The sequence below is a fragment of the Vulpes vulpes genome, chromosome 14 (assembly GCF_048418805.1).
Source record: "Vulpes vulpes isolate BD-2025 chromosome 14, VulVul3, whole genome shotgun sequence".
In the NCBI taxonomy this organism is placed as follows: Eukaryota; Metazoa; Chordata; class Mammalia; order Carnivora; family Canidae; genus Vulpes; species Vulpes vulpes.
In genome coordinates this window covers 1,551,583-1,570,935 of record NC_132793.1, presented here as the reverse complement: position 1 = coordinate 1,570,935, position 19,353 = coordinate 1,551,583, and the positions used below count along the sequence as shown (strand labels likewise).

Here is a 19,353-nt window from a genome sequence, read left to right as displayed (position 1 = left end):
CGGGAGCGCAGCGCTCTCCCCAGCCCGGCCCACGTGCTGCCCCGTGGCCGCCTGGGTACCTCGGGGCTCCCGATGCACACTAGTTCTTGCCACCCAGCGCATGACCCCAGCCTCTGCATTCAGGGTGGCTAAGGCAGCAGCAGAAGGGAAGGTTTATGGTGTTACTGCCTCAGACCTCAACGTGAGTAAAAATGCCCACATGCCCAGCAGAATGCCAGCCTTTTATTGGGCCGTGAGCATGTCTTAGCGTACCAGGGGCCCTCGGGTGGCTCACGGAGCACTGTTAGGTGAGTTCAGGCTTTGGGAGCCCGGACCGCCTCTCCCAGCCTCTGCCACGGCTTCTCTATTTGCAGGACTGCATTCTCGGGGCTGCAGGTCTGCCCCCCCAGCACAAAGACAAGTGCCCAGCCTTGGAGTGGACTTGGAGCTGGCATCCTAGGACGCTCCTGGGGAAGCCTGTGGGTTACCGTGGCAACTCCCTCGGCTGTGTCCTGCATCCTTTGCATGGGGTCAGGAGAGGACAGGGCCCTGAAGGAGTAACCGATTTCCCAAATGTCCAGCTCCAGCCTCCAGGGCAGTGTGTGTCTGGGGACCTTCGGAGGGTGAGCTCCTCGAGCACAGACACCACTTCTGGCGCCTCTCCCCCAAGGCTGAACGCTGCAGGGCAGGGGTGCCCAGGTCAGCAGCCCGAGCCACCTGTCTGAACCCCAGCCCTGCTGCTTGCTGTGTGGCCCTGGCCTAGCACCTCCCCCAGGCTGCTTGCCTCACCTCTGAAGGTGGAGGAGCACAGCTCGGAGGTCCGGGCCGGGGTCAGGGGAGGAGAGTGCGCGGCCGGGCGGGCGCTCATAGGAGCACGGGGCAGGCAGCTCCGTAAACACTGGCTCTTGTGGGCACTTAGTAGAAGCGTGACGGATCGCCCTGGAGCAAGGCTCTCCATATTTACTTTCTCTCCAAGTATAACAGACACGTGCACAAAAGTGCTCAGGTCAGGTGTTCAGATCTATGCATGTCTACGAATGGAACGCACCTGTGTAACCAGCACCCACGGCGGGCCGGCTCCCAAAAGCCACCCAGGGCCCTTCCAGCCTCGATGTCTCATGCCACCCCAACAGCACGTGAGCGCTTGCCCACCGTATGTGGAGGGCATCGGGCCTCTGTTCTCTGGGTCTCTTTCTCTTGCCGCCCTGTCTGTGCTCACACTTGGTGCCCCAGAAGCTTCCAGCAGAACAGGCTGCCATCAGAGATCCAATCTCCCGCTGGCGGGCCTGGCGGTTTCTGGTTTCACTGTGAAAACGTTCCGGTGCACGTCCACTGGTGAACAGACACACACACCACCACTGGGTCCTTCGAATTATCTTTTATTCAGAAATAAAGAGAACTGCCAAGTGCATGGGCCCTTACGTCCCCCTTTCCCGTTTCCATATCCTCAGCTGTGGCTTCGGTGACTAGGTCTCGCTCTTGTTCTCCCCTTGGGAAGTGCACAGAGGCCAGCAGGCGTCTTGGGGGCCGGCAGGTGGCACAGTCCCTGCCCTGGGCTCTCTCCCAGCCCCCAGCCGCTGAGCCTGATGGAGCCTCCTGGGAAAACAGCCATCTAGGGCCCAGGGCAGAGGAAGTGGATTCCAGCAGGACTCACAGAGAGCAGGTCAGACCTCAGGGAGTATTCCTGGCTATGCAAGAACTAGGCGCCCCCTTCCTCCGGCCTTTACTCCCAGCCACATGGGTAGGCCCTGAACACACCCTCCCTGTGCCCCTTTTCTCGTCTAGAAGGTCTTAGTAAGCAACGCCTTCAAAGCCAGCCCTGAGTTCCCCACCCAGCCCACCTGTAACCCCTGGGCTCCCTCCCGGCTCCACTATCTGCAGGTGGGCAAGGGCTCTCCCAAACAGGTGAGCATCTGCCCTCCGTTACGCAGGGCAGGAGGTGGAAGAGGTCCTGCCTCGCTGGCATGCTCCCACACTTCAGGCTGCTGACTTTTGCTCTGTGGACCACCTATTATCGACCTTTGAATCAACTCACCTGTTGTGTTTTGCTCCTGGTAAGCAATGATACCCACGCCTCCAACAGCCACGAGGCTCATTCTTGCTCAGGTGGACATCAGAGGCACAATGATGTTCTGCGGTGAAGGGTCCTTCCTGCATCAGGACCTGCTGGACTGTGATGGAACTCAGGATAGCGTCCCGTGTCCACATAGTCACACCTGTCTGTATCAGGGACCACTTCACTCCCCCTAGACACACAGTAGGTACTTAGTGGCCCATATTTGCAGGGGAAACCTCGCTAGCTGCCTCTGTGGTCCTCGGCACACGCAGCCTCCTACTGGGTAGGCCTGGGCTCCTGGCCCCTGTCAGGTCCTTGCAACCACCAATGAGATGGGCAGGAGAGCTATCGGCTCCATTGGAGCAAATGAGAAACTGAGGGAGTCTGAACTGCTCAGAATATCCCAGCTTCTCAGCTGTCTCTCTGTCCTTGGGCTCAGCGATGTAAGGCTTGGTGGGTAGGCACTGTGAAAAGCTGTTTCGGGTGGAGGTGCTGAATGAGTGCACCCCAGCCCGGGCCACAAACCACACTGATGGCCTCCTGAGTCAAGTCTAGGTCCCACCACAACTGCTCCCCTTCTTGAGCCTTTTGCAAGTGCCCTCCACTTCAGGCAAGACACCAAGGAATGTACGGTAGGGCTGGCATTCTTGGACCTGTGCACCCTGTATATATTTAGCCTCCGCCCTGCCTGGGCATTTGCCCCGTGGCTAATGTCCTCAGGGAACCACCTAGCTGCACACCAAGGGTCTGGCAGGCTCTCAGAAGTCTCTGGAAACTGCGCCCCACCCTGGTCCTAAGGCTTGGAACCTCTCTTTTCCAAGGCAGGATCATCTCCCAGTTGACGAGTACGTTCCCACCCAGCTGGGGATGGAGACACACAGAAGCTTGTGGCTCAGAAACCAGAATCTGGGAAGCAGAGAATTTGTGACATTGGGCAAGTCCTATGAACAAAGTCCAGAACGTGGGGGTGGGGGGGAAGATCAGGAAGTGGGGGTGGAGGGGGGCAGCAACTCAGGACAGGTGTGCCCCTGGGAAAGGCTGTGCTAAGGGGCAAGTCCCACCCCACTTCTAGGAGCAGGACACCCCAGCCCCAGAGACCTCTCCTAGTGGGGCTAGACCAATTCCATGGCTGTGCTGTCCCTGTTCTCAGCTTTCCCATGTACCAAGAATCAATTCTAGAACATACAGGTAAGCCTCGGCAGGTACATTCTCAAGACTCTCCGCCTCCTCTTCTGCTTCCTCCCTGTTCCCTTTCCTCAAAGCCACCGCTTCCTGGTCCAGGATGTCGCTGGGTGCTGGTGGGAGCAGGATGTCTCATGCGCAGCAGGAGCTGCCTCTGTGGCCGGCAGCCCCGGTCCCATGCTGGGTCTCAGTCCTCCTCTGCAAGACGAGGGCAGTCAGATGCCTAGTCTGCGCCCTGGGTTAAGCTCTTGTCCCCAGGGGTTTCCGTTCTTTAGTTTGGCACTTGGGGTAAGAAACAGGTTTGACATCTTGACCCAGTACCCACGGGAACACTCACGGACTAAGTGGCCTAAACACAAAGCCATACTCTACGGGAGATGCTCGGGTACTTTCTGTTTTACTGTTTTATTTTTATAAAACGCTGTCACCACCCACGGAGCGCCTTCCAGGACCCTGTCCGGACGCCAGGACCCAGACAATAAGGCTGCGCACACGTGCAGGCCCCGGGGCGGCGGGCGGGCGCTGGGGGGACGCGGGAGCCCCGAGGTCGAGGTCGAGGCCACCGGCCGGAGGCCTGGGCTGGGCGGGGCTGGAGCCGGCGGCCCGGGCGGGGCTGGGAGGCGCTGGTGGCCGCCCGGATTTATTTTAAGGGACGCGAAGCTACCGCAGGTTTGGGGGAGGGGACGGGAGGGATTAAAGCAGAACATGCGCTCAGCACTTTATATTTAGCGGCTGACGCGCCGGAAGCGCTCGTCACCCGCAGCTGCCGCTGCGCCCAGAGGGCAGCCCCCACCCCGCGCGGCTGGGGATCCCCGGCCCCGCACCCCGCCCTCGCTCGGCGGGACGGGCACTCACGGCCCCCTGCCCACGGGGACCCTCGAGCCCGCCCCCTCCCGGGACAGGGATCCCCCAACCCCGCCTCCACCTCCGGGGACAGGGATCCCCCAACCCCGCCTCCCCCTCCCGGACAGGGATCCCCCAACCCCGCCTCCCCCTCCCGGGACAGGGATCCCCCAACCCCGCCTCCCCCTCCCGGGACAGGGATCCCCCAACCCCGCCTCCCCCTCCCGGGACAGGGATCCCCCAACCCCGCCTCCCCCTCCCGGGACAGGGATCTCCCAACCCCGCCTCCACCTCCGGGGACAGGGATCCCCCCAACCCCGCCCCTACTCCCGGGACAGGGATCCCCCAACCCCGCCTCCACCTCCGGGGACAGGGATCCCCCCAACCCCGCCCCCCTCCCGGGACAGGGATCCCCGAACCCCGCCCCCCTCCCGGGACAGGGATCCCCCAACCCCGCCTCCACCTCCGGGGACAGGGATCCCCCAACCCCGCCTCCCCCTCCCGGACAGGGATCCCCCAACCCCGCCTCCCCCTCCCGGGACAGGGATCCCCCAACCCCGCCTCCCCCTCCCGGGACAGGGATCCCCCAACCCCGCCTCCCCCTCCCGGGACAGGGATCCCCCAACCCCGCCTCCCCCTCCCGGGACAGGGATCTCCCAACCCCGCCTCCACCTCCGGGGACAGGGATCCCCCCAACCCCGCCCCTACTCCCGGGACAGGGATCCCCCAACCCCGCCTCCACCTCCGGGGACAGGGATCCCCCCAACCCCGCCCCCCTCCCGGGACAGGGATCCCCGAACCCCGCCCCCCTCCCGGGACAGGGATCCCCCAACTCCGCCTCCCCCTCCGGGGACAGGGATCCCCCCCAACCCCGCCTCCACCTCCGGGGACAGGGATCCCCCCCAACCCCGCCTCCACCTCCGGGGACAGGGATCCCCCCCAACCCCGCCTCCACCTCCGGGGACAGGGATCCACCCCAACCCCGCCTCCACCTCCGGGGACAGGGATCCCCCCAACCCCGCCTCCCCCTCCCGGGGACAGGGATCCCCCCCAACCCCGCCTCCACCTCCAGGGACAGGGATCCCCGAACCCCGCCCCCCTCCCGGGGCAGGGATCCCCCAACCCCGCCCCCTCTCCCGGGACAGGGATCCCCCGAACCCCCCCTCCACCTTCCGGGACAGGGATCCCCCAACCCCGACCCCCCCGCTCCCGGGACAGGGATCCCCCAACCCCGCCTCCACCTCCAGGGACAGGGATCCCCGAACCCCGCCCCCCTCCCGGGGCAGGGATCCCCAACCCCGCCCCCTCTCCCGGGACAGGGATCCCCCGAACCCCCCCTCCACCTTCCGGGACAGGGATCCCCCAACCCCGACCCCCCCGCTCCCGGGACAGGGATCCCCCAACCCCGCCTCCACCTCCAGGGACAGGGATCCCCGAACCCCGCCCCCCTCCCGGGGCAGGGATCCCCAACCCCGCCCCCTCTCCCGGGACAGGGATCCCCCGAACCCCCCCTCCACCTTCCGGGACAGGGATCCCCCAACCCCGACCCCCCCGCTCCCGGGACAGGGATCCCCCAACCCCGCCTCCACCTCCAGGGACAGGGATCCCCGAACCCCGCCCCCCTCCCGGGGCAGGGATCCCCCAACCCCGCCCCCTCTCCCGGGACAGGGATCCCCCGAACCCCCCCTCCACCTTCCGGGACAGGGATCCCCCAACCCCGACCCCCCCGCTCCCGGGACAGGGATCCCCCAACCCCGCCTCCACCTCCAGGGACAGGGATCCCCGAACCCCGCCCCCCTCCCGGGGCAGGGATCCCCCAACCCCGCCCCCTCTCCCGGGACAGGGATCCCCCGAACCCCCCCTCCACCTTCCGGGACAGGGATCCCCCAACCCCGACCCCCCCGCTCCCGGGACAGGGATCCCCCAACCCCGCCCCCCTCCCGGGACAGGGATCCCCGAACCCCCCCTCCCCCTCTCGGGACAGGGATCCCCCCAACCCCGCCTCCACCTCTGGGGACAGAGATCCCCCAACCCCGACCCCCCCCTCCCGGGACAGGGACCCTCGCCCTTGCCTCCGCCCCCCGGGGCAGGGACTCCAGCCCGGGCTGGAGAAAGGGAGGGCCCGGGCGCCCGCGGACCGCGCGGCCTCGCAGCCTGGAGCTGGGGAAGCCGCCCCGCGGCTCCTGGAGAGCGGATGCTCGCACGCTCGCGGCCCCGGCGCCCGGGCCCAGGCAGACGCGCCCCGCCCCGGCCCCGCCCCCGGCCCCGCCCCCGCATTCCCACCCCTCCCCCTCCGCCCGGGGCGGCCCGCCGGGTCTCGTGCTCTCGCCCCGCGCGGGGCCCGCCGGGACTTGGCTGAGGAGGGGGCGGAGAGCCGGGACAGCCCGCCCGGACCCGCGGCGTCGTCCGCGCAGGCGCGGAGCGCGGGCCCGCCCCCCGGCCGGCGGCGCGGCCATATTTAAAGGGAGGCCGGCGCGCGGGCCAATGGGCGGCGGGCGTGCGGGGGCGGGGCGTGGCGGCGCGAGGCCCCGGATGTGGCTGCGGCGGCCCCTCCTCCCCCGCGCTCCCCTCAGACCCCCGGCCGCGCGCCGCCGCTCGCTCGCTGGTCCCCGCGCAGGCCGGTCGGGCGGCGGTGAGGAGGCGCCGAGGCAGCGGGGCGGGCGGCGGCGGCGGCGAGGCGACCGCGCGGAGGCGGGCGGGCGGCGCCATGAGCGGCTCGTCGGGCACCCCGTACCTGGGCAGCAAGATCAGCCTCATCTCCAAGGCGCAGATCCGCTACGAGGGCATCCTCTACACCATCGACACCGACAACTCCACCGTGGCGCTCGCCAAAGGTAGCGGCCCGCGCCCCCGCCCGCGCCCGCGCCCCAACCGCCCGGCCCCGCCCGCCAACAGCCCGCGCCCCCCCGCCCCCGCCCCCGCCCGCCCGCACAATGGGCTCCGGGCCCGCGGCGGCTCATTGTGCGCGGCCCGCAGGGGGGGGGGGGGCGAGCCGGCCCCCTCCCCCTCCCCCTCCCCTCCCCCCTCCCCTCCCCCTCCCCCCGCCCCGCGCACCTCTGCAGGTGGGGCCGAGAGCCGGGCCCCGCGGCCGGGGGCGGGGCGAGCGGCCTCCCGAACTCGGCCCCTGCGAGCCCTTCTGGAACCCATTAAGCAGCCGGGCCCGGAGCCGGAACAAACACCGCCGGGATGGAACCTCCCGGCCGCCTGCGGCGCCGTCCTGCCCCGCTGCCCCCGCGGCCGCCCGCCTGCCCCCGGCGCGGGAGCCACCGCGCACCCCCGCACCCCGCCCCCCGCCCCCGGGGCGCCCCGGAGCAGCCCAGAACCTTCGCCCGCCCGGTCGAGGCAGGAGGTGGCCGCAAAGTTTCTTTGTCCTCATGCTCCAGGGAAGATGGCGAGTGTCCTTCCCTTGAGCGCAGCCCGGTCCGCAGGGTGTCGGCGGGCCTCGGAGGGTCCAGCTCAGCCTGCGCCGTCAGGGGGAGCGCGGCCTCCAGGCCTGGACGACGCAGCCGGTCCAGACTCGGGGGGGAGGGGGGTCTGTCCCAAAGCCCGGCGCCCGGGTTCCAGGGCAGCCCTACTGCACCGCTCCCCGGGAGGGTTCGGGACCGCGTACAAGGCCGCCTGCTGACGTGGACTCCTGGCTCCGAGGGTGTCGGGCATGAGGTCCCCGTTGGGGAAACTGAGGCCCGGAGTCTCTGGTCTTTAGCAGGGCTGGTAGTTAGGTCAGATGGAGGCTGCGTCAAGAGATGCAGGACGATGGACTTGGAGAGCCCTCCAGACCCGCACCCCCCCAGAAGGCACCCGGGCGCGTGCAGGCTGGGACTGTGGATCCAGGTCCTGGGCCTGCTTCTCCAGTCGCTCTTAGTAGCTTCTCCCCAGGCAGCTTGCGGGAGGGCGAGGGGAGCAGCCTCCTGGCTTCTCTCCTAACAAAGCAAACTCCCCAGGATGACGGACGTGGGGTGAGGTTTCAGGCTGTCTAACCCAGAAGTGGGGTGTAAACAGCGCTGCTCTGCCAAGCTGACCTGGTTTGCTGGGGGGGAGGGGCACTGGGCCTCTTGTGTTCACACTTGAGAACGTTCAACTTCACGGGACGTCAGGCCGACGAGCCATGAGCCATTAACGTGTCTTTGTGACCTAGAACCTTTTGGAGCATTGCCAGCCAGGGTCTTGTGGGTATTGTCCCCTGGAAGCTGGGGGTGGGGGTACCGTGCTGCGGATGGTGTGCAGGGCAGGCCGGTCGCCGAGCACTTGAGAGCTGCAGTGCAAGAAGATGGGTGGATGGAGCGCCCTTGGCCGAGGACGGCAACCTAATGCTGCTTTCTCTCAACTCTGAAGTGAGGTCTTTTGGTACCGAAGACCGTCCCACAGATAGGCCGGCCCCCCCGAGAGAGGAAATCTATGAGTACATCATTTTCCGGGGAAGCGATATCAAGGATATTACCGTGTGTGAACCCCCGAAAGCTCAGCACACCCTCCCTCAGGATCCTGCTATTGTTCAAGTAAGTGTGTTGCTCTGCTTCACTGTGGGCACGGTTTCCAGAGGCGCTGGTTTCCAAATGGAACTTGGTGTCATCTGTTTGGCGGGAGCGCTCAACTCGAGGAATAGCCTTTTAGTGAGAAGTGGTTTAATTCGTGTCCAGGCTGTTGGTGTTCCTGCGAAAGGTCTTAACCTCAGCAGGCGCTAGCATGTACTGTAAAGTGAGACTCTCCGTCTTGTGAGAAGGGGGTGGTGTTCTAGTCTTGTCTGGGGTGCTTGGGGAATCCGCATTTGTCCTTAGTGTTTGGGTTGGGACAGCAGGACTTGCTCTCTTGACACGGTCCAGATTTTACATGCCAGTGTTTTGGGACATTGAATTTGCAATTCTTACGCCATACACCTGCTTGGTGTGTTAAAGCATAACTTTAAAAGAGTTTTTATTGTTTCCTAAGATTTGAGAGAGTGAATGTGTGCGTGCACCAGAGAGTGCGTGAGAGGGGAGGGGTGTAGAAGCAGACTCCCCACTGAACAGGGAGTCCTGATGACTTGGTGGGGCTCCAGCCGGCCTGGATGAGATGAGATGCGATGCGGAGCTTGACCCGGTGACCATGACCTGAGCCTAAGGCAGACACTTAACTGACTGAGCCACCCAGGTGCTCCCATTAAGGCATAATTTGCCCTGGATGACCAGGGAGTCTAGGTTAATAGTCTCTTGATTTGCAAATTTAAATAGTCAGTGGCTCCTCTGCAGCTCATACTCTGGGGTTGAGAGCACTTTGTGGGAGATCCACTTTGCAAAGTGGGACTCCACTTTGTGGGAGTGTGCCCTGGGGGTGCTCTGGGGACCGGTGGAGGAACTCTGGGCCAGACTTAGGAAAGGTTTGAAGGGAAAGTTCCTGGGGACTTAAGAAGAGGCAAGTACCTGAGCCAGGCCTTGAGAGACAAAGGGGCCTGCCTTTTGGGAGCAACAGAGGCAGCAGTGTCCCTGAAGACGTGGGGGTCCAGAGAAACGATGCTTATGTTCATCTGGGAACCCCACAGCTATGCTCTTGCCTGTTACGGGCAGGGCCTAATTGAGGATGGTGTGACCATCCTCTTACAGAGGCTAAACTACTTGATGACAGTGGGGTGCCGTTAGAGGGGTTGAGTTCTGGGAAATTCAGGTTTGAGATACCTGAACAGGTGGCACTGGGTATAGAATGTGGGAAAAGCATTTTTGAACTCCCTTAGATTATTTTGGAAGCGTCCCCTGTGCCCCCCAGTCTCCAGGAACTTAGGCTGACAAACCATGCTGCCTTTCCCTGTCCGAGCAGCACTTTCCAGGTGGGTGAGGGGAGGGCCTTGCGCTGCTCTCATCTGTGTGTCTCCTTGCTCAGTCTTCCCTGGGCTCGGGCTCGGCCTCCTCCTTCCAGCCACACGTGCCTTACAGCCCCTTCAGAGGGATGCCACCCTACAGCCAGCTGGCTGCCAGCTCTCTGCTCAGCCAGCAGTACGCGGCTTCCTTGGGTCTAGGTGAGTAACCTGTTTCCCTCCGGTAAAGTGCTTCTGCTGTGACCTCCAGGAGGCGGGGCCACGGACCCTGCTAGTGGGGACACTGTTCTTGGGATACTCAGTTTGTATGGCACGCTTTGTACATTACTCAGTGCAACCTGAGCTAGTTAGAACGCTTAGTATCTACTCAGTGGAGAGAAGAGGTAGCAGGCTGAATCTTGGAACAGAGAATCCAATCAAAATTATTTGAAACATTGGTTTGGGTGGAAGTCGTGGTACATTTGCTTCAATAAGAAGCAAGTGTTAGGTCTGATTACAGTTGAGTTCTAAGTATTGGCACATTTGTAAGCCTACAAATAAAAAAGCTAATACCTATTATATTCATTTTGTTGTCCATGCTTTGCTCAAAAGTTTTCCTGAAGATGGACTAACTCTGGAATGAGGTTCTCTTCTGCACGTGTAGAGTGAGAGTCTACCTGGCCTTGGATGCAGCTTTGTGAAGTGTTCAGACCCTGGAGTTGGCAGGCTCACACTCCAGCGCAGGGCTGTGAGCAGGCCCTGTGACAGTTCTCAGTCACTTTTTTAAATCAAGTCCTCTTGATTGCTGTTCGTAGCGTGGGTGCCCTTCTCAGCCTGGCTCACTGCGTTTCTAGAATAGGTTTGTGTGAGCCACGTGTCCTACGAGAGATTGCTTGACTCTTTCCAAGCTTGCTGGACACAGGGTGAGTGGCTCATTACTTATTTGTGTGCTTTCTCTTTTGCTCTTCTCTCCTCTGTCTTCTTTTAGAGAAGCTGGTGAGCCCTCCAGCCTCGGCCGCAGCTTCCAGCCCTAGTTCTTCTCCATCTCCACAGCCCGCCTCAGAGCTTGACATGTCCTCAGAGCCACATCAGCTCACTTCCAAGGGTAACCGCAGTTTGGGAGAGCTGCATGCTGTCTTGCCATCCTGAGAGCAAGGGGGTAAACCAGTAGCCCAGAGTGACAGTAGCTGTAGCGGACAATTTGCCCAGCCCACGGGTCAATTAGGCTGCTTCCGTTTGGTTCAATATGTAGTCGTGATTTATTAATTAACTTGCCCAGTTTTAAAGAAGTGATTGGAAAGAACTGACCAAACACTTGTTCACTCTCCCTGGGTCCAGGGTCTGTGTTGACCTGTACTGAGACTACCAAATGTGCAAATTTTGCCTCTGCATGGAAAGCCTTTCCCTGGGGGTTTCTGTTGTTCCCAAGTGTGTTCTAGATTGCTGGGTGTGAGTCTGCAGGAGAGAGTCACTAAGAAACTCACGTTGTTTTGGGATCTGTGCGCCACATTTGTTGCCCATCCAAGGGGCCTCAGGTGTCTTCTTAACATGAAGCCCCTTTAAAATCGAGAGACTCGATCGAGCCGTTGACCAGGTGAAGAGGTGAAGAGTGTGGGCCTAATGACCAGCTTGTTAATGCTGGTGTGTACCACCTGCCTCAGCTGGGCTGTGGCATCTCTTGGGGTTTCTTGACCTTTCCTGGTGTTCTTATTTCATTGGAGAGCTGAGACTCCTATGCCCGACTGTTCAAGGTAGAGCACAGGTGCTGTGCCCTCACCACCTCAGAGGCTCAGTCCAAGATCGCACCTGGAGCTTCCATCCACTGTGACACACAACTACTGTCTGTTACGTGCTCCTGCATGGATGCCAGTGTGTCCAAGCTATAGAAGCGGTCCTGTTTTTTTGTGTTTGTTTTTTTTTTTTTAAAGATTTTATTTATTTATTCATGAGAGACACAGAGGCAGAGACACAGGCAGAGGGAGAAGCAGGCTCCATGCAGGGGGCCCGACATGGGACTTGATCCCGGGTTTCCAGGACCAGGCTCTGGGCTGAAGGCGGCGCCAAACCGCTGAGCCACCCGGGCTGCCCAGAGGCAGTCCAATTTTTGTTTTTTTCTGGTTAAAGTTTACATTAGATAATTGGTTGTTCTTTGGGTTGTTTGCATAAAACTGCTCGTAAGGCAAGATAGTTTAGCTGGTTTGGTTTTATCATAAGCACATGAGCCTGGGAGTCATGCCCCATGGAGTTAGAGTGTAGCAGGAGCAGTCCGGCTGCGTCTCTGGGAACACCCTGCTGGGCAAGGTGGCAGGCCCGGGGGTGGGGGGTGGTGGTGCTGGTGCTGATCTAATGTGGTGCCTGTCGTGGAGCTAACCGCCAGATGCCAGTATGCAAGGCCACGAGCACTTTCCGTGCTGGTCATAAGGGATTTTTCACAGTAAATCCCTTAGTGTGTGTGCCACGAGGAAAACGAGAAAGGTGAAAGAGCCAAATTTCACACATAATGAGCTGAATCTCATCATAGTTATCTTTGTGGTTAGAGTCAGTTTTTGTGTCTCGAAGCTCTGGACCTCCACCCAGCACCGCCCCCCCCCCCCACACCTTTAGACTATAGGGAGGGGAGGAGAGGACGTGGGCCAGTGTGGGTGGCATGCCCTCTCCCTGCTTCTTCAGAGGACACCTCAGGAGCTGGGGCCTCCGCTGAGGCTCAGCCTCTGGGCTTGGAGCTGCTGTGCTCCGGGATGGTGCTGCAGTGTTGTGGGAACAGACTTCACATGGCAGCCTCCAGAGGCAGCCTGGGAGCCTTCGCTTCTTCCAGCTGTATTACTTTTCTGTAGTTGGGTCTTACTACGGCATCCTTTCTGTTGTGCATCAAGCAGAAACAACAGTGTTCTAGAATTTAAGGAGTGACCACTGCATATGCTGGAAGATCGGACTGAGATGGTTCTTGTCCAGCATGGACTGGAACAAAATTCCGTGAATTTGCCAGCATTTTGGAATCCACAGAGCCCCCTTGGGGTTAGAATTTATGTGGTTTTGGAAAGCTTTGTTCGTTTGTTTTTTGCATCCCATTCCCCATCCTGGAAAGCTGTTTCTAAACTACCTGGGAGGTATTGATTTTTGGCAGGGTGTTTTTCTCCTCCAGGCTTGGGGATCCTGGGGCTCAGGGCTCCTGGATGAACTGGCCTTGTTGCTGCCTGACTACTAGACATGGGGTGGGGGTGGGGGTCCATCTGGGAGGCTTTGCCAGGATTGGGAGAGTCTCCAGGTGGTTACCTACAGCTGCCTGACAGGCCACCCAGGAGTGGCTGGAGGGGTGTGAGGTTTTCTCCTCCCTGGTTTTCAGCCCTCCTTCCCTTCCTGTCTCAGGAGCTGGTTTTCCATCCGTCCCTGTCGGCAAGAGCCCCATGGTGGAGCAGGCTGTCCAGACTGGTTCTGTTGATAACCTGAGCGCCAAAAAGCTGTTACCTGGCAAGGGCCCTGTGGGGATGCAGCTCAACGGGCGCCCCGCCCAGCCAAGCAGCAAGACCACCAGCGGTACTTGACCCCTTCACTCTGGAGTTTGCTTCATGTTCTCAAAGTGGCATGCTGCTTCCTGGGGTTCTTTTTTTTTCTTTCTTTTTTTTTTTTTGATTAAAAAACACTGCCCTCTGCCCCCTCATCCTAAATACTATGTGCTTTTGCAGGGTCTCCCCTTGCTGCATGTCCCCCGTGGTGGTGCCACCCTCCTTCCATCGCTGGGCTCTGCTATTGTAGGCGCTTGCCTTACTCTTACCTTTTGCGCCTTAGATGTAGTTCAGCCGGCAGCTGTGCAAAGTCAAGGGCAGGTGAATGACGAGAACAGAAGACCTCAGAGGAGGAGATCAGGTAACAGCTGTTGCCACTTGAGTTCTGGGGAGCTGCGAACCATCCAGGTGTGCTCTGCTTAACCCCCCATCTGTGGGTGATAGTTTCAGGGGGTGCTAGGGCTCAGTGTCTGCTTCAGTGTGCTCTGTTCCCTCTCTGTCGTCTGTCTCACGCTGAATGACATCATTGGTGGCTCACCAGCCGTGGTTTTCCTTTCTTCTCACAGGGAACAGACGAACGAGGAACCGTTCCAGGGGGCAGAACCGCCCACCTAACGTCAAGGAAAACACAATCAAGTTTGAAGGCGACTTTGATTTTGAGAGTGCCAATGCCCAGTTCAACAGAGAGGAGCTGGACAAAGAGTTTAAGAAGAAACTGAATTTTAAAGGTGTTTGTCGTTATTCAGAAATTGCCCCCTTGGCCCAGGGGCTCAGGAGTATCTGCAGAAGCAGGTCACAGGAAGATGGGTGGAGAGGCGGGGCAGTTGGGTGTGGGGGGTCCCAGCGTGGAAGGTGGTGCCCTCTAAGTAGTTGCTGAATGAGGGAGGAGAAGCCCTGGGGCACTGCAGAGACGCTGGGGAGGAGACTGGGGAGGAGGCTGTCGACCACGTGGACCACGTGGCCCCGGGGTGGCCAGGACTGTGGTTAGGATTTAGAGGAGGGATTTCCTCGAACCCCAGAGACCCCCTGAAGCACTTCCAGGTGTGAGGACGGCTGCCAGGTAGAACGGGTACTCTGTTTGCTTCCCGGCATCCCATGTGTTCTCCGTGCAGATGACAAAGCTGAGAAAGGGGACGAGAAGGACCCAGCAGTGGTGACTCAGAGTGATGAGGCTCCTGCTGACGAAGACCACCTGGGGCCTAACTGCTACTATGACAAGTCCAAGTCCTTTTTTGACAACATCTCCTCGGAGCTCAAGACCAGGTCAGAGGTCTCGGGTGAGGGCACCGGGCTCGGGGCTGGCAAGGGCTGGATGAGCTAGCAGGAAGACGCTCGTTCTGCTTCAGGTCTCTGGAGATATGCTCTCCTGAAGACCAGACTCAGATCTAAGTTCCTACTCCCATCTTTGCCTTGTGGATATATCTGTCCCGGTGGCACCAGCAGATGACAGTGTGGGAACCCCTGGCAGTCACAGGCCCCTAAGGGGTCTGACCAAGGTCCAGCCTAGACTTACGTCTTGGCTTTGCTACCTCTTATTCTCTTAAGGCTGGGCTTGGCGCTGCCCTCCCCAGCTGAGTGGCTGCATCATTCAAGTCTACACCACTTGGTCCTGGCCTGTTCTGGGTTCCCCATTGACCCCGGGGGGCCTGAGGGCCTCGGTCTTTGCAGCAGCTGGCCCGCGTGTTCTGTTGGGGTGTTCTTTCACTTGATTGCTGGAGACTGGGGACCCTATCATGCATTCTTAGAGCCTCGCAGCTGGTGCTCCGATGCCACCATGTGAAAAAGCTGGATGATAATTGGAGTCTCTACAGAGGGCAGAGCGTAGATCTCCAGATCCATTTGTTTTGTACACAGAGGGCCAGACACTGCTGGGCATCGAGGGCGCAGCACAGAACAGGCTACTTCCCCACGTTCGTATCCTGGCAGGGGAAAACACACACACACGCCCACATGAGAGAGAAATGCCCCAGCGAACAAGAGGGAGGAGGCCGGGCAGCGGGAGGGTGAAGGTAAATGGAGTGTGGAGGTCTCCCGCCGTGCGCTGTGGGGGAATGAAGACAGGCTGCCGGGGCGAGCCGGCCGGTGTGCGTCTCCCACCCGCCAGAGCAGAGTCCGAGGGAGTTGGTCTGGGCTGAAGGAGACACGTGTGTGGGGCTTATTAGGTCACGGTGACGACCAGCTTGTGTGCCGAGAGTCCTGGGCAGCTGTCCGGGTCGGAGCCAGGGAGCCAGGCCGTCTGACGCCTCCGCGGTGTCTGTCGAGTGTACTGCAGGGGGACAAGGGTTGAGGCCGGGTGCCCGTCTGGAGGCTTCTGCGGTAATCTGGGTGTTTGGGGAGAGGGTGGGGCTGGGGCTAGAGGAGAGAGTGGGGCTTCTGAACTGGCTTTGAAAGGGGAGCAGACGAGGTTTGCGGACGGGGCGTGGGGAGAACCAGAGCGACTCTGGGTGTTGGCCTGGGCAGCCGAAGGGTGCAGCTGCTCGTTCTTTAAGTGAGGCCTGCGGGGGGCTCGGCGCTGGGTGTGGTGCCCGCGAGCTGCCTGTAAACGGACACGGGTCCTCGCCTGAGCTAGACGGGCGGGTGCTGGGGCAGCGTGCAGTGTTGTGGCCCTGTCCCCGCTGCCCCCGGAGCACAAGCATCCTATTCCTAGAGACCCTGCTCCACCTACACCAACTCCCTCCTCATGCACTAAACTTAGCTGACAGGGTCCATGGTCGGGTCCGGGTCTCAGAACCCACGTGGGCACTGCCCAGTGTCATGTGTTTGCTGTAGTTGCTAAAGGTGTGAGAGTCGATGCTCAGCAGCCAAGTCCAGTGACAAACAGACTCCCCTGGTCGGAGGGGTGTCTGGGAGCTCCCGCAGTGTCGGTTCTGTGGCTGCCGGGTCCCGACGGGGTCACCCGCTCTGCTGGCTCCAGCAGCACTAACCGCCTGCCTGCCTTCCCTTCCTCCTGGGCTGGGAGGCCGGGCTCTGGCTCGGAGCCATGAGCTGGCACTGCTGCACTTGGTCTCACGTACCTGTCTGTGCTTCAGTTCCAGGCGGACTACGTGGGCTGAGGAGCGGAAGCTCAACACAGAGACCTTTGGGGTGTCGGGAAGGTTTCTTCGTGGCCGTAGCTTCAGGGGTGGATTTCGAGGGGGCAGGGGCAATGGGACAACCCGCCGCAACCCAACTTCCCACCGAGCTGGGACCGGCAGGGTGTAAGGACGCAGCCCCAGGTGAGTGAGGGAAGGAAGCTGCTGGGCCCTTGGGGGGGCGGGCATTGGGGTGGGAGTTCCCCGATGGGCAGCCTCTGCGGGGGGAGCGGGGAGCAGCTGGCTGGGGCTTCCAGTAAGAAGGGATGCCTCCAGAATCCAGGCCACGAGGAGGGCCCTGACCCTCCGAAACGCCCAGAGGGTTCCCAGGGACGCAGGCCCAGTGTTGTCGGAGAGTGTTGCGAGCCTGTCGCCCCACAGGGACCCCGAGACTGGTGTGCCCCAGGGGTCTGGGTGGTGAGTGGGTGACAGGTGTGTCCTGGGGCTGAACCGCCCCAGCCGGGTGGGACCTGGAGCTTGTACTCCCTGTCCCCAGTACGTACAAAGATGATTTTCATTGTTGGTTGTGATTGGAAAGTCCGGGGAGCCGTGGCCTGATCGGGGTGTCCTCCCTGGGAGTCTGCGTGCCTGGCTCGTGCCGGGTGGCGCCTAGTGGAATGGAACGCTCACTGGGTGTCCTGTCCCCGTCTTGCAGGCACCTGCGGAGGCAGCACAGAAGTGGAGCTGGGTCTGAGGCTGTTGGAAATCGCTGCACTTACTGGGGAGACGTGGGTCACTTTGTTTACTGAGTTTGGAAAATTTGCGCACTACTACTTACGTTTTGGACTTAATTGAACTTGGACATGGTCTGAGTTAGAACCACTTGTTTTGGGGGGGAAGTATTCGTGGGTAACCTCTTTGAGGTATCTTGGCCTGTCTTTCCTCTTTAGTTGCGCACAGCCTGATTCTAAGGTTTTGGTATTTTGGGAAAAGGTTTCTAGAGCAAAAGCTTGATCCTCACTTTGTGACTTTTTTGTGACAGCTTTGACTTTTTTAAAGTGGAACCAAATCTCATTTGGCAAATGTGACAGCCAAGCGTATCTCTGTAACCCAGCTGGCCTCTGGTGCTGCTGGCCTGGCACTCCCACTGCCACAGGTGGGGTCTCAGGAGCCAGGCAGGGCCAGCATGGGAGCGTGTGGGGGTGGGGGGCCCAGGGCAGGGAAAGTGGGGTGTCCCACAGATCATGTTGTATAAGCAAACCAGACAACCCTTACATCCCGAGTGGCGATGTCAAGGTTGAGGGCTGGTGGGGTTGGGGGGGAAGGGGCGGGGAGATGGGGGAATCTTGGTGGCTTAGGAAGGGGTCCTGAACGTGAGCTAGGCACTGTCGCTCAGAGCCTGGCTTCCACAGGAATCCGGTGGGGGCCAACGTCCAGGGCCAGCCCCCCCACGGGCTCCCCAGCCTTCCCGCCCTGCCATCCCCTGACCCAGGCCAGTCAGTGTTGGACTCTGGCCACTGTTCAGTGTCTCATCCACTTGGAAATGAGCCAGTCTTTTTTGCAAAGTCGGTTGACCGAGAACCTTTTTCTTCTCAACTGTAAATAGTTGTGTTTTTGTTTTACATTGGGTGGAGGGAGGGTGGGGAATATAAATTTGTTGCATGAGTAAATGGGTCAGACCTTTAGTGTAAGCATGCGCCCTCCTGCCAGAGAGGGCATCGTGTTGAACATAAGCACCTTGGTAACTAAACCCCTTTACATAGCTAAAAAGGTTTTAGTTCTGTATTGATTCAGTTACTGTAAAAGCTTGGGTTTATTTTTGTAGGACTTAATGGCTAAGAATTAGAACATAGCAGTGGGCTGCTCTGTTGGAGTAATGTAAATTGTAATTATAAATAAACATGCAAACCTTTAAAACTTTTTTTTTCTCTGCTCTGAAAGTAAATAGCTGTGTTGATTGAGCTGCTTCACATGCCCGTCAGGGGCAGGGGCGGCTGAGGCCTCACGCTGGCAGGGTCTTGGGAGACCGACCCGGCTGGCCTGGAGAAAGGGTGTGGGCCACTCTCCGGGTCGAGGGCTCTGCTTTCCAGACACTCGGGACACAAGCTAGTCTTAAAAACTCAGTTCACAGATAAACCTGCTTTAGAAGTGGTCCTTCCGTTGCTTCACCGCAGCCTCCAGAAGCTCCCCAGAGCCGGCCTGGCACAGGCTGCGCCCCAGCACCGTGCGTAGAAGCAGCCCGTTCCAACTGTCGGGGTTTCTGCCGGACTTTGAAAAGCGGAGTCCGAGACCTAAGGCTCCTCTCCCTCTGTGTCTGCCCGGGGCTCCGTCGGGCCTGGAGCAGGACCAGGCAGCAGGGCCTCCGCCCACAGTGTCAGGGCCCATTCAGTTTAAAAATGTCAAGTCGTTTTTGAAGACCTTCCTTTTGGGGGGCGGGGAGGGCACAGACCAACATCCTTGGCCAGTGAGAAGTTAAAATCTTCCGTAGTGCACGTGCTACATGCAGGTAGCCGGGGCCCTAATTCTGACCTGAGTTAGGTGACTCAGCAGTTGCGCTAGACAGGTATTTCTGTCAGCCAGCCTAAATATAGTCAAGTCCCTTTACCACTATGATGACTAATTGTGCTATTAAGATTGTAAACTGGCATTTTGACAGTACACATTTTATGAAACAGCTTAAAACCTACCTGGGCCTTTTTCATCCTTTTTAGAAGACGGTATGTATGTGCCATTCAAGGAGAGCCAAGCAAGAGACGCTGTAGGCTGAGGTGGGAAGCAGAGCCCTGGAATCCTTTTTTTTTTTTTTTTTAAAGATTTTATTTATTCATGAGAGATCGAGAGAGAGAAAGGCAGAGACACAGGGAGAAGCAGGCTCCGCACAGGGAACCTGATGTGGGACTCGATCCCAGGTCTTCAGGATCACGCCCTGGGCTGAAGGTGGCACTAAACCGCTGAGCCACCCCAGCTGCCCGAGCCCTGGAATCCTAACAGCATGGCTGGAAGGGGCAACTGGCC

At 60.1% G+C, this 19,353-nt stretch overlaps 1 protein-coding gene and 1 long non-coding RNA gene across 5 annotated transcripts; one reads left to right on the top strand and one right to left on the bottom strand.

Annotated features, from left to right (window-relative positions):
* Window positions 1–1,342: 1,342 nt before the first annotated feature.
* Window positions 1,343–4,018, bottom strand: LOC112932230 (uncharacterized). 2 transcript variants are annotated; one of them, XR_003237436.2, is made up of 3 exons: window positions 3,222–4,018; window positions 2,015–2,150; window positions 1,343–1,591 (listed from the first exon to the last, which is right to left on the bottom strand). It is a non-coding gene; the product is annotated as an uncharacterized lncRNA (long non-coding RNA). The 2 variants fall into 2 exon arrangements; XR_011996828.1 differs by having other exon boundaries at window positions 1,343–2,150.
* A 2,614-nt stretch (window positions 4,019–6,632) lies between these two features.
* On the top strand, window positions 6,633–18,259 carry LSM14B (LSM family member 14B). 3 transcript variants are annotated; one of them, XM_072735451.1, is made up of 10 exons: window positions 6,634–6,894; window positions 8,393–8,556; window positions 9,911–10,046; window positions 10,813–10,929; window positions 13,191–13,358; window positions 13,611–13,688; window positions 13,894–14,055; window positions 14,440–14,590; window positions 16,357–16,542; window positions 17,054–18,259. In XM_072735451.1, the coding sequence occupies exons 1-9, from the start codon at window positions 6,768–6,770 to the stop codon at window positions 16,526–16,528; spliced, it is 1,275 nt and encodes a 424-aa protein (XP_072591552.1). In that variant the 5' UTR covers window positions 6,634–6,767; the 3' UTR covers window positions 16,529–16,542; window positions 17,054–18,259. The 3 variants fall into 3 exon arrangements, with proteins under 3 accessions (XP_072591554.1, XP_072591553.1, XP_072591552.1); XM_072735453.1 differs by lacking the exon at window positions 10,813–10,929 and having other exon boundaries at window positions 6,633–6,894; XM_072735452.1 differs by lacking the exon at window positions 13,611–13,688 and having other exon boundaries at window positions 6,633–6,894.
* The last annotated feature ends 1,094 nt before the right edge of the window (window positions 18,260–19,353 follow it).